Source organism: Sander lucioperca, chromosome 15, assembly GCF_008315115.2.
Source record: "Sander lucioperca isolate FBNREF2018 chromosome 15, SLUC_FBN_1.2, whole genome shotgun sequence".
Lineage (NCBI taxonomy): Eukaryota > Metazoa > Chordata > Actinopteri > Perciformes > Percidae > Sander > Sander lucioperca.
The window spans coordinates 25,845,025-25,859,151 of NC_050187.1; the positions used below are offsets into that span (position 1 = coordinate 25,845,025).

General features: G+C 38.0%; 1 protein-coding gene across 2 annotated transcripts; it reads right to left on the minus strand.

Moving 5' to 3' along the window:
- Window positions 1-1,490: 1,490 nt before the first annotated feature.
- LOC116056577 (transmembrane protein 26) lies at window positions 1,491-13,087 on the minus strand. 2 transcript variants are annotated; one of them, XM_035992759.1, is made up of 6 exons: window positions 12,643-13,087; window positions 10,439-10,546; window positions 10,113-10,212; window positions 6,995-7,203; window positions 6,219-6,298; window positions 1,491-3,269 (listed from the first exon to the last, which is right to left on the minus strand). In XM_035992759.1, the coding sequence occupies exons 1-6, from the start codon at window positions 12,825-12,827 to the stop codon at window positions 2,983-2,985; spliced, it is 969 nt and encodes a 322-aa protein (XP_035848652.1). In that variant the 5' UTR covers window positions 12,828-13,087; the 3' UTR covers window positions 1,491-2,982. The 2 variants fall into 2 exon arrangements, with proteins under 2 accessions (XP_035848652.1, XP_031164600.1); XM_031308740.2 differs by having other exon boundaries at window positions 10,113-10,208; window positions 10,450-10,546; window positions 12,643-13,084.
- Between the last annotated feature and the right edge of the window lie 1,040 nt (window positions 13,088-14,127).

Here is a 14,127-nt window from a genome sequence, read left to right on the forward strand (position 1 = left end):
CTTATCAAAACAAAGTTACAAAGTGCTTCACATAACAAGACAATAACATATAAAACACAGCATAGAAACACATAAAAACACAGAAATAAAAGAATAAAAGCACTAAAATGAACCACATAACAAAAAAAAAAATGGCAGAACCCATAAACAGAAGGAAAACTAATGATGCCTGATGAAATCAGGGGAGGGGGTGCGATAAAATTATTTTTTAAGCTTAGATTTAAAAGAAGCCACTGACTCATTCTGCCATATTTGTTTTATTTCTTAATGTTTTGATTTCGAGTGACTTTATTGTTGATGATGCATATTATGATGCCACCCATAGGCATGGCATACATCAATGCTATTTCCATTGAGGACCTCAATGGAAATAAGTCTTGACATGTGTGTGACTGGCGTTCATCTCTCTCTCTCTCTCTCTCTCTCTCTCTCTCTCTCTCTCATTGTCCCGACTAAACTAAACTAAAGAACAAAGTGACACAAATTAAATGAAAAACCTGAATAATCTTTTGCACAATTCACAGTTCACACACTTTGGTTTTGCCAATTCAAGTGCAATAACTGTATTTTTAGCTGCTAATAAACACTGCTATCTGCAAACACAAGACACTTGACCCGCCAACCAATTTAGATCCCTCATGTGCAATTTTTGTTATTATTTTGTCTCAATTTACTTTATAGTAAGCATTTATGTTGGTTTATATTATAGTATTTAGTGGCTTTTATTTTTTCCATGCTTCATTTGTAAATAGATGTTAATAATGTTTATGGCTGTTTATGTATTTGTACTGCTGCTGTGACACTTGAGATCAATAACGTTTATCTTAACTTACGATAAATGAGTGGAGAAGCATAACACGTGCAGATGTTTGCAAACAGGACACAGAGGGTAACTCAATGATGATGTGAATCAAATGCTCACCATACGTCAACCCACTTAACCACCTAAAGGGAGAATTTGGTGTTGCACTCTCTACCACCATGAAAACAGCAAATGAGGGAAAATCTTTTGGCAGAATGGTAAACATCTGGAGACAATATGTGGTGCTTCATAACAGTGAATAACAGAACAACTCTCATAAAACGTTGATAGTGATTATACTGGAATAAAGGTGACACTTTCTGATTCACAGCTTTAAGCCTTTCTATGTTTAGAAAAAACTGACGCATTATCTCAAAGAAAACCCGTAAGAGTAGCTGGTGCTGTAAGTAAGCCCTTGTTTTAGGTGTCAGGCAAGAAATGCAAATCATCAGTTATTCTTTGAAAGATGAGATTAGAGTATAAGTACACATTTGTGTTTTGGTCTGTGTATATAAGAAACAATACAGGTTGAATAAATAAATACTACTGTAAAATAATACAGGATATGCCACAGAACACCTATCAATAAAGTTTTGAGATCTTAAAACCACTGCTTGTGTAAAAGTTATATTCCAAGGACATATTTGTTTTTGAAATAATGAGAAATAAATACGAGGACAATGAAAACTGAAACTGATAACAGTATGGATTGTTTTATTTGGGTATTGGCGGGCCAAGAGATATTACATAACAATGATTATATGATGGGAAAAAATAACACTTGGACAGCCGTGGATGTAATACTATTTTTGGGGAAAAATACAAAAGATAACATGACAAAAAACAACAATAATAAAAAAGTTTGTGCTAAGGTCGTCTTCTAAACATCTTCTTATCTTATAAAGTCTACAATATTTAATGGTTCTAAAGGGTGTGAAACACAAACAGCTCAAATTGAGTTGAATACCTGAATGCAATTGTATGTGTCACCAGTCTCTTTATTTTCAATTGCAGTTTCTAGTTTTCATGCACAGAGTTACAACCATCAGTCAAAGCTGGCCAAGAGTAACAGTAAGGATAGAATAACTTTGATATAATAAATCGGATGACTTCTTGACCTGTGAATAGCATGTCTCTACTTCATTTAAATGGTGATTATCCAAGAGGTACAAAATAACATCAATCAAAGTTTGGAGAAAAAACAATATTTCCTACTCGCCTTCCTGATGTATTTCCCATTCAAATGTCAAAGATGATCAGAATTGATGGTCCTCCTTATTCAGTGTTGATATAGTGGTGTTATCAAACCGCCAACTACCATGGAATGTTTTTCACATTCAGTTTTAACTTCCTGTCTGGGTTAAGGCAGAGAAATTGCTCTCCCTTGATCTCAGCTTCAGTCAACACTTCACAGGCTTTATGTCATCTAGTATATCACTCTGTCGTCCGCTCTTCCTGCTGTCCCTGTCCTTACTTCCGCTCAACAAGATGCCTGGAATCACACTGTAAGAAATCCATCCAATATTTATCTAAACAGTAGTTTGGCTTCAGTTGCTGTATGCTGGCACAGGTGGTGCTTTCAGGCTTTCATTTTATTTTGCTGACAGGCTTGTGCATTATCTGTTTACATGTGATATCTTTTACTCAGACCCCCACACCTTTTTCTTGTTCTGCTCTGCTTCCTTCTTTTCCTCTGTGTCCCCTGCTTGCTGTTAGCCTCATGTCTATTATTTTAATGTCATAACAGTAACAATCTGACTAGTAAGGCTTCTTCATATACAAATTTTAGACCAGCATGTTCATGCACACAGACAAGTTTAAGTACTGAATAAATGGTGGTTTTAACTGAGTGGATCGAGGTTAGCTCCAGAGGGACTGAAATGTCAATAAGGGTATAAGCTTTGAAATTAGTCAGATGCTGTCAAGCGTGGGCTGTGAACTTGGCAACTTCATTCCGTTGCAAGTGTAAGAAAATGATTGTTCACAGTTTTCTGCTACGAACAGCGTTAATTATTCACAACCTTGATCCCACAGAGTTAAGTACATTCTGAGAAGAAAACACAGAGCAAGCACTTATTTTCCTGCTCCAATTGCAGTTTTTACCAGTCCACTGTAACTGTAAAACTTTGGGTGTAACATCTCCCCATCTCCCAATTCCCCCTTAGAGATGACTTGCAAACTCATGGGATAGCGCTGTCCCGGCTGACTCTTCTGCTGGAGTCCTGGCATAGAACAACCAACCTGTACAAGTTCAGTATGACCACCAGGAAGTTCTTGATGGCAAAGAACACTAACATCTGATGGAAGACTCCGTAGTAGGTCATAACAGTGAGCCTGACCACCAGGAAAGGCCCATCCTGGATTAACAAGGCCTCCAAGATGCTCCACATGTCTGTGCTGTGCTTAGTCAAGAGGGACATCTCCTGGACCCCATGCTCAGCCTCACTGTCTGGCTTGGAGTTCACCACTATAGAATAGTAAAAATAAAGAGACAAAAAACAGAAGAAGAGCAAACCGTTTGTTTAGTTGTTTTAACCTGCATTTAAAAACCTAACAAGGAACGGTAGTTGTAAATTAGATATAGCTAGATACCCTGTACACATTACATCTGTTGAACTGCATATCCCTATGTAAACGTGTTTATTGTCACTGTTAAATAAACAAACAAATAGGCCTACAATTAGCCTAACATAGTCCTTAATTCCTGTTTAACTAATGGTCCTCTTCCACAATTCAAGATAAAGGCCTTTTATTATAGTATCAAGCCATGCAGATAATAATTTTTATTTTTAAGTTTAGAGGTAGGCCTATCATTAACATGAGACTACAACACAATGGATGATTTGTTTTTCAAGTTTTTTTAAATGCAGTTGATAGAACAATCTAAAACTATAGGTCCATTTAGTAGCAGTCAGTAATTATTGGCTTGAGAGAGTTAGCTTGAAAGTGTATTCATTCAGGAAAGATCAAGTTTCACCGTTTTGCTGCAGTTGACAGACATGTTTCCTTGAAACGGTGTGCAGCGGGCTTTTAATGTCAGTTTTCTCTCGTTTGGTGGGTTGTTGTTGTGTTACCTAAATAAGCACGCTTAGTGACCCAAATCAAACACTCCCACGATGTTACGTCCGCAACAGGTGACCACAGGTGCATGCTGGATCTGGAATAACATAACATGCTAAATGCTAATCTCATGGATCCTACAGGTGACTAGCGCGTTCACTGAGGAACGTTTAGGTTACCTTCAGTGAGGTGCATGAGGCCTTTCTGCTGTTTGTGACTGCAGAGCCTCATTCAGTTGAAAACATTTTGAATTTGATGAGCGCAGTGGGACAGAGAGGCTGAGTGGACTGGTTATACTGGGACAGGGCGACTGGGTGGACTGGTTGTACTGGGACAGAGAGACTGGGTGGAATACTGGGACAGAGAGACTGGGTGGACTGGTTATAGCCTACTGGGACAGAGAGACTGGGTGGATTGGTTATACTGGGACAGAGAGACTGGGTGGACTGGCTATACTGGGACAGAGAGACTGGGGTGGACTGCTTGTTTTGAGAACGAACGAGCAGAGAAGTTGAACCTAGCAGAATGGAGGACTTCGCGGTGCACAAGACTCACCCAAAATCGTTCACACAGGGGAGTAGCCTACAACAACACTCACTGAACTCACTCCACTATTGAGAACATCAACAACCACCGTTACCTGGCAACATGTGTGTGTGTGTGTGTGTGTGTGTGTTTGTTGCTCTGTGGTGTAGATTGTGTAGTCTCTATTTTTGCTTTAATAGCCGACAGGTGTCGTGCTAAGGTAGTTGCCTGATAGAAAATGTGCCCCTGGTCGCGGGAGCGCGCATGCATTCAGGGACTTACATCACTCACATTACTATGCGATTTCACTTACGTATGCTAAATAAAGAGCACATATGTGGCTTGTTTAATGTATGGCTTTAGTAGTACTTAGTATGACAAATAGTCATTCCTACATTAAATGAAAGCTAACAGTCTTGCCTTGAAATTGGTATCCCTTTTATTTTCACAAGTTATTGTAACAAGAAGTAATTAACCATCAAAGACACTCTGACACATTGTGACAACCAACCCCGATCGCAGGGTAACACACATTACAAAATCTCCTCACCTTAATGTTTTGTGTGTGTTCCACAAAATGACCAGTGCAAAAAGAGCAGGATGACAGGACAACTGTTTAATAGCAAAAACATTGTCACAGTGCCCTCTAGCGTAGCTGTAATAAGCAGTGTGACAACCAACCCCGGTCTCCCCATCATCTATCAAAATAAATGGTTTATGTAGGCTATGCTGCTCATTATGTCATTTTTATTTAATTGTCTGAGTTTTGTCTTTTTCTGGTTAATTCTAGTGAGGCTACAAAGGCTTTTACTTGAATACAATATTCTAGTACTCTTCAATCCCTCCTTTTATTTGTATCTTAGTACATTTTTACACAAGTACTTTTACTTGAGTAAAATCTATCTAGAGTAACAGTACTTGAGTGCAATATTCTAGTACTCTTTCCATCGATGATGAACATGCTGCACCTGTATGTCAACACTTTCTCTGTTTACATGGCCTTCAAACATACACCCAAAGACACCCACATGAGCGGACACAAACAAACTGCACAGACTCAAGAAAAAGCAGCTTCATTTGTAAACACAACAGAGCACTGTGCATTTAAGCTCTAAGTGCTCTTAATGCATTGTGACGGTAAAGCTACACATGAAAGTATCACTATCAGGAATCTCAATATCTATTTGTAAATTATTAATCGTTGGGTTGTTCATAATTTAGATCATTGGTGGGAGTTATCTAATCCGAGAACAAAGTTGTGCTGTTTCTAATTACGTTATAATGTTCTGTCTTTCTTTCTTTTTTTCTTTCATGAAACACTATCCTTTGTTCCCTCAGACTTGGGCAGGCGGGTTGACATTTTCCTCAGTATAATAAGTTGCAGAAAGACATCTGTTGGGTCTTGCCTTATAATGGCTTTCTCTTATTAGCCAAGTTGAGAACTGGAGACTTTGTCAGTCCAAATCTACTTATATAATGAACACGTAAGACTGGATTTCCTCCTAAAGACTGTCAACATTTATACAAACTCCTTAAGTACACCCTTTATTTTGTGGTAAGTCTGTTTTTAGAACTATACATCTGAAAGTACAGGACAATACCATGGCTTGGGAAGTGAAAACAGATCTTTGGGTTAAAATTTGACAAAGCTGGAGATAGAGGAGCAAGGGATTTCAGCTAAACTACTTTTCACTATTTACTTACAGCACTGGCCAGCTGACTAAACACATTGTTTGGATTGTCCCACACTGGGAAGAGGTTATGTTCAACAAAACACGCCTGTATCTGCTTTAATAAACACCAAAGTTATTGGTTTAAGACACAAACTAACCAGCCAGATGTAAGGGGAACTGCAGCATGCTCCAGGTCCATACAGCTAAGATGATGTAGACCAGCTGAGGGCTGTTCTCTCTGGAAAAGACACATAGGAAATAAAGTCAATGTCAGTCCTGTGAGTTTCAATACATGTTAATGGGATGCTGCTTATTTCATGTATGAACTGCATTGATATAATGTTGTGATTTGGGGACACAGATTAGGTAACTTCACCTTAAAAGTCATGTGAGCAAATAAAAAATTGGCATGGTTTTATTTCAGTTAGCCTAATAGCTGGTTTGATTTGCATTGAGAGATGATTTTATGGAAAGTACTCCATGCCAATCTCTAGGTATGGTGAAGGGTATGTGATGATGTGGGGCTATTTTAATTCCAAAGGCCAAGGGAACTTTATCAGGATGCATAGTATCCTGGATCCATGAAATAACTGGCCTTTAAAAATAAAAATCTGCCTGCCTCTATGGGATTTTAACATAGGGGTGTACTTACTTATGCCCCCTGTATTTTAAGGAAAAACATTTATTTATTTACGATACATTATTCATTCACAAAGAAAATTGGTGTCCTTAAAGATTGGATTTTTCCTCATTTTGTTAATTAAGGTATTAAGATCACTTTCCAAAAGATGATTTTTTTATTCCTCTTTTTAGTCAACTTTAGCATGGGTGTCCTAATTTTTTCACGACTGTAAGTGTGAACATACTTATATTATGCATCACAGAGTTTAGGAGACACATTCATAACCAACAAGCATCATGATTAGCCACCCACTTGACATCTGACAGCGTCTCACTAGTAAATTCAAGGATGTCTGCCGCAGTGCCAACAAAAATTAGGAGAAGCTGCGAGAGCTCGTCCCGCGTGACTCCGCCTCCCAGTGGGAGGAGCCACTTCCCCACGATGAGGAGGATGAGCAGGATCTGATGGAGAGCCAGGATCCAGTCATTAGAACAGACAGCCGATAACACCTGGTTAAAATGCTGGAAAAGGAAGATAGATTGAAAGTTACTTCTTTGTCAATAACGTAAGGGTTTTTCTTACGTTCCATGTTTACCTTAATGTGCAGCTATAGCTCTCAGCTCATGCAATGCAATGCTACTAATTTCTGGTAGATATTATTGTGGCAAATGTCACAAATACATACTTTAATCTTTTAAAGAAAGGCTTAATAATTTCCTAAGACATCTGGGCACTGTAGTTAATGTGCATAAAAAAGTGCAGTTGTTAGGGATTATTTTCAGCTTGGTGTGCTAGTGAGTGTGGCATTGATTCAAAATGAACTACTGTGTTCATGGTGATGATCACAGTGTAACAATGTGGCTCATTATAGGTCTATGACACATAGTAATGAGCTAGCTCAGGCTTTGACAGCACATACAGTACTTATCACTAGCATAAATTCATTGTTAATTTTTTTAATGGAATTTGTTGACAAAAAATAAAAATACAGAATATCACCACTTAACCTTCAATGACTCCATTATGTTGCACAATGTGAACTTTGTATTTCTAACTGAAACGCAGTAAAGAGCTGAGGCATGCAGCCAACTTATGGAGGTGTGCCCCAACAAATATTAGCTTTCTAACTCTCCTGGGCTAATGAGTGTGGTGGTGGTCCAGATGTTGTTTACTTAAGCCATTTAAAATGCTCCCCACTAACAGTTATTGGCCACACGGGTTTTCAGCATCTTATGTTTGTTATTAATGGCAGAAAGTCTCAGCCCTCCAGACTTAGTAAGTTGTTTTAATATTGCTTACTATGCTGCTCTACAGTTTGCATTCCTAGGTATATTCTTAGGTCTCTCTTCATCTGAAGCAAAGCAAAAAGACGTCTCTTCCTGTGACATCCGGTTGTAGTCAGATCAGGGTGAATATTACATTTGTGTTCTTATTGATTTAAATGCTGCTGTTGATACTGTTAGTCATAATACTTTACTAGTTTGTCAGAGAACGGGTACAGTGGGTGTTTATCTTCCTATTTATGACTTTGCAAGTTCTTTGTATGCATTGCTGGTTGTTTTACTAGGTTTTCTGACCTGTAGAGTACCTACATGCTGCTGTTAGGGCACATTATTCATTCAATCATCTCTTATCAATCCTGGTGATATCCAGTTTTTGTGTTTTTAAAGCCTGGTGTCTCAAGTTCGCTATAATTGTCTTGCTGAAGTCAGTGTCTGGATGACTCACTGTTTTCTTTTATTAAATCACAACAAAACAAAAATGATTGTCCTGATCGGACCTTAAGTATTCACCAGCATGTCAGGTATTCACTTCTGGTTTTTCCAGTTATAAAACATAAATATAAAACAACATGTGAAGTTACACATACTTCTGAAATTCAAAGCAATACCACTTTAGCATTCGAGCATGTAATAAATAAAAAACTGATGGCACAAGTGATGCATCCTAAATGTATACTCTCTGGGGCTGCATCTGGCTTTCCTATCTTTTAATGTTCCTGTTTTTATCTTCTGCATTCACTTCAAAGTGGCAATCAGGGAATCTATCCAAAACTCCACTCCTAAATGACTGAGTAATTCTCCTCAGGAATTTCAAATTACCTGGATGCTGGTTTGTCAGATTTAGGATTTAGATAACCACCTCATACAAGCACAATTTTAAACACTTTGCCACTGAAGAGGTTGCTTTCGAATAGAGTTTGGCCTTGAATACAGTTGAGAGCCGGCGGAGTATCTTAGAATGAGGATACAGTTGCAAAGTATTGTCCAATTTTGACAGTGTGACAGGTAGGGTCCAAAATTTACTTTTTTTTTGTCCACCAACATTCAAATTGGACAAGCCACTCAATAGATTACTCTGTTTTTTGGCTGGTTAGTGAAACAAATCTACCAGCCACTTGCGTATTTTACCAGCATTTGGCTGGTAGATGGTGCTAATTTTGGACCCTGGTGACAGTATATGATTTTGTTTTCTACAGCAATTTACAGGCAAAATGCATAATTTGAGAGCATCAGTCGATATGTTTACAACTCATCTTCATTCAGATTGTTCGCTCTCCATCCTTAAAAAAGGATAAATAGATACTGAGTATTTGTTTGAAACATGAACGTCTTCAAACAGGAAGCTCCCAAAGCAGACAATGTGTTATTATGAGTAAGTTTCAAGGACACTGCTCTTTATGAGCAGACTAGATCAGTTAGTTACATTAAAACTTAAAGCATGGGCGCCTGGTTAGCTCATCTGGTAGAGCGGGTGCCCTCAACGCAGCGGTCGTGGGTTCGACTCCGACCTGCAGCCCTTTGCTGCATGTCATTCCCCCTCTTTCTCTCCCCTTTCAAATCTAAGCTGTCCTATACAAATAAAGGCCTAAAATGCCTTAAAAAAAACTTGAACCATAAGCTACATTTTAAGGAAGATTGGAACGATTTTCATGTTAAAGGAATAGTTTGACATTTTGGAAGGTTTGCTTATACTCTTTTTTGTTGAGAGTTGAGCAGATTAATACCACTCTCATATGTCTGTTCAATATAAAGCTACAGGCAGCAGGCAGTTAGCTTGGCGAGTCTGATTTCCTGGCAGCGTCACGGTGACGACAAGAGCTGTGATTCACCTATGTGCAGTACAAGAGAACAACACAGGCAAACGAAACAGCTTGAGACAAAGCGAGTAAACCATTTCTTGAGAAATCTGTACTATTCTGTTGCTTTAATTTGGAGCTCTGGGGTAGTTTCATACCCCACACATTGTGTGTAATCCAGTCTGCAATGTACACTTGTGATTTAATAGAAAAACCTTTAAATCGCAAGTGTCGGAAAAAAAATCAACCTCGATCATCTTTGTTACACTTGTTCCTTTCTGTTCTTTGTGGGCATATCATAACATGTTACACGAGGCATGTGAAATGAATATTTCAGTCTGTCACTCTTACCTTGAGGTAGTTCTGGTTTGTGAGGCTTCCATTTACCACGGTCTCGTTCAGAGTGATCACCTTACGCAGATTCTCCCAAGAATCAAGGTTTTTGCACTGAAAACAGTTGAAAGAGGCTTTTTTTTGTATAGTTAAAACTGAAAAGCTTAAAAGCGAATGCAGAAGTTGAAGGAATCAATAAATGAAGGAATGATAAACTGTAGCTATGTATGCAAAGAGACAGAGTTCTGCAACCCCACCCACTCACCAACATCCATCATCGGATTACATGTTTGGAAAGCATGAGAACTGTTGTTTTAAACACTGCCTAAGTATTTGTGTTTCTGGCGTGAAGTACCTGAGAGTCGCTGGCTTTGTCCTGCTGGTGGTGGAGCTCCAGGATCCAGATGGAGGGAATGATACTTATGAGAAACAGAAAGATAGGAGGAGAAAACCTGCAAGACAACCAACCCAACTTTAGCAACACAACTTCATAAAGATGTAATACAAACCTTAATTCCGTGTTAAAAAGTCAAGCATTGAGAAGTTATATAATTTTGGAAGCCAGGTTAATAAATATTACAATTGTTTAGAGCTGAAACGATTAGTCAGTTGATTCATTGATCAACTGACTAACCGTTAATAGATAATTGATCTCCAAAGAATTAGTAATCATTTCAACCATTCAAGCAAAAATGCTAACAATATATACAAATATGAAGATTTGCAGCTTTTGTTTGTCTTAAATACAATATATTGTATGCGTTTCAGACTGTAATATTTGAAGATAACTTTTTTTTTTTTTTTAACTATTTCCTTCGCAAAGTGGAGAGGAAATGGTATACATCAATTCCAACAATTGTTTGCCGGGGATACACTCAAGTCCTTTGCTGTTTTAATGTCAGAATATGAAATTCCGAAACAGGACTTTTATAAATACTTACAAATTCGCCATCTAATAAAAACCCTAAAAGGGGAAACATGCCTATCTTTGGGGTTGACAAATTTCGAGGAGATTTTGGTAAAATCAACATCACTAAAAGGAAAAATCTCTGTAATTTATAGTGCTTTGTTGGACCATTACAGCTCTTCCTTGACCCCACTTAGGAACATATGGCAGAAGGATATGGGACGTGCTTTTGATGAAGATCAGTGGGATACGATACGTCAGAATGTTTTTTCCTCACTGTCCTGTAATAAAATAATCAAACAAAATTATAAATTCATGCACAGGATGTACCTTACTCCGCTCCACTTAAGTAAAATGTTTCCTAACTCATCCCCCAGGTGTCATCGTTGTAAAACATGTAAAGGGTCAATTATGCATGTTTTTTGGGAATGCAGGAAATTAAAACATTTCTGGAAGGCGGTACATTATCTAACTGTTAAGATTGTGAAAACCCCGCTGGACATTACACCAACATGGTACCTCTTTGGTACAGAATTGGACAAGACACTGGACACCACATGCAGGAAGAGGATTATCATTGTGTCTTATATAGCAAAGAAATGCATCTTGCTCAGTTGGAATCAACAAAGACCCCCATCATTTAATCTGTTTAAACGAATCCTAAGTTAAACTTTTAGACTGGAACAACGCACATACGCCCTAAAGAATAAGGGGGATGCCTTCCGAAGGATATGGGAACTGCTTATGGACCTCTGACACTACCATATTATAACAGGGTTTGGCATGTTTACATAACATTCACAAAGGATGAACTGTGATCTGGACTGACTTGACTTAATTTGCTGTATTTTATTATTGATTTTTTTCTTTTCTTTTCTGCCTGTTATGTTACTAAAATGTTAAAAATCAATAAAAAGATAATTGAAAAAAAAAAAAAAACTATTTCCTGATCTTTTTTAAAAACCGAAACATTAATCAAAAGAAAAATTATGATTAATTGATAATAAAAATCGTTAGTTGCATCCCTAATTTTATTATCACTTTGCTTTCATTTTACTACGTCAAGTTTCTAAATCAATGCTTCTCATAAGGCTTAATTATTAAACAGGATAACAAAACAGATGGACAGTTTTGGATATCTCTGAGAATGGGAATGAATGGGTGGATGTTTCTCTTCATTAAAAAAATTACAATCTGACATATTGTATGTTTAATTAAAATACCTGCTATCATTGAAGGTTCAACAAACAAAAAAACACCGAGTATTGTTTACAGATTAAGTTTAGACATGGAGAAGTATGCTGGGTCAACTGGGTAAGTTAAGTTGTAGGCTACCACCCCATTCTTACTGTCCCGGGACCCGATTAGACAATAACAGCGGAAGAACAAGCAGGATGCAGAGAATTTATGGCGTTGGGGGAAGGGATCCAAACAGGGAGGAGATGACAAAAGCTTAATTTATTCATGCAATATACTTTTCAAATATTCAGCTAAACCAATATGTAGCAAACCAGGTTGTTGAGAATAGTTTTACACACAAAAATAAATAGAATAGCCTACATTCAAGGTTAAATTGAACTCAAGCGAAATGAAATAATTTAATAATAATGTATTTAGTTTCTACATGCATCATCATCTTACCATGTGTAATCTTTTCCTTTTCGACTCTTTAGCGTTGTTATCATTTCAACGACAAGCGGCAGAAAGAGGAAAGTCAGGAACCAGTAATTGTGATCTTTCTTCACCCATGTCACCCTCCAGACGCCCGTCAGAGAGACGAGGATAAATAACGCTCTGGTAATAATGGCACATGCAAACTTCAACATGCCGGCTGGTTGCAGCTCGGTATTGTGCACCACAGATTTCCCCGTTATTCCTGAACGTTAAAATCCCAGAGAGAGCCGTGGTTGCAGCTTCAAAACGGGCTGGCTTCAAAAGTGAGCAAAGAAACAGAACTGTTGAATGTAGTTTTTCGAAAAAGTGCCCAAAGTTTAAGCCCCGCCTGGTAAGAAAGGCCCATCCAGATTTACCTGACAGGGGACCAGATAGTGGACAATGATGGCGCTGCAGGACTCAAGGGTGCTGCTTTTATAGGTTATATGACAAAGCAAACTGTAAGTGAGCTTATTCAGAATGTATTTTAATGATTTATGGATGACATCATGGTACCGTCCAACAACTCTGTGAATGTACAGAAGAGGGCAGCACCTCATCATCTGTTCATTCACCACAACATGAAGCGCACAGCTTTCTCTGCTGCTGAATCTGTAATTTACGACCTCAAACTGTACCGTAAAGTATAATGACTAATAGCTATTATCATTTTGGCAACCCTTGGCAACCAGATTGAGTCAATTGCTGTTTCGTGGCCTCTGGTTGCCCTCTTTGGCAAATACCTGTTCGATATTTGTGTTTTTCTTAAAATAGAAAAACAAATAAAAACTTACTAAACTGAAAAATCTTATTTCAAAAGAAGTCAATATTTTATTTGGTTGTCTCCGTAAAGTTTAAACACTAGGCTACGTTCGTGCGCAACACAACATTTCATCTGTTGTGTGACTGCTTTCCACAGACGCGCGTTTGCCGTGAAAAGATAGCTACAGGCAAAGCAATTTTCTGTTCACGTTAACGGCGTATTTTAAAATCCGGTGCTAATATGGCACTACTACTGGACGGAATAGCAACGCGGATTCTGGTGCCTCATTACGGTGCCACCTAAATGTCTGCGCTGCTCTGATGCTCCGAAACAGCTTACATACAACTAGTAAACCTTGTGGTGCGTTCAAAGTTATTGTTTAACACCATTATTTTCTCATCTGTTTTTCTCTTTTAACAGCAATTTACTGGTGAAAGAAGTTATTATTGTTAAAAATTATTACATTTCTAATAACCATTTAAATTCCCCCCTTTTTTGTGCTGATCTGAAAATGTATCCAATCCCTGACTCAAAACCGTGATCCGAACCTATCTACTATCTATACCTCCTATCTATTTGAGAGGGATGGGGAATTATATTGCAAGCTATTATCTCATTGTTTCACTATTAAATTATGTGGTATAGTTACATAAGAAATTAATTGCTCCAAATGGCAGTTTAAAACATGGCAACTGTATTGTCAATTTCGG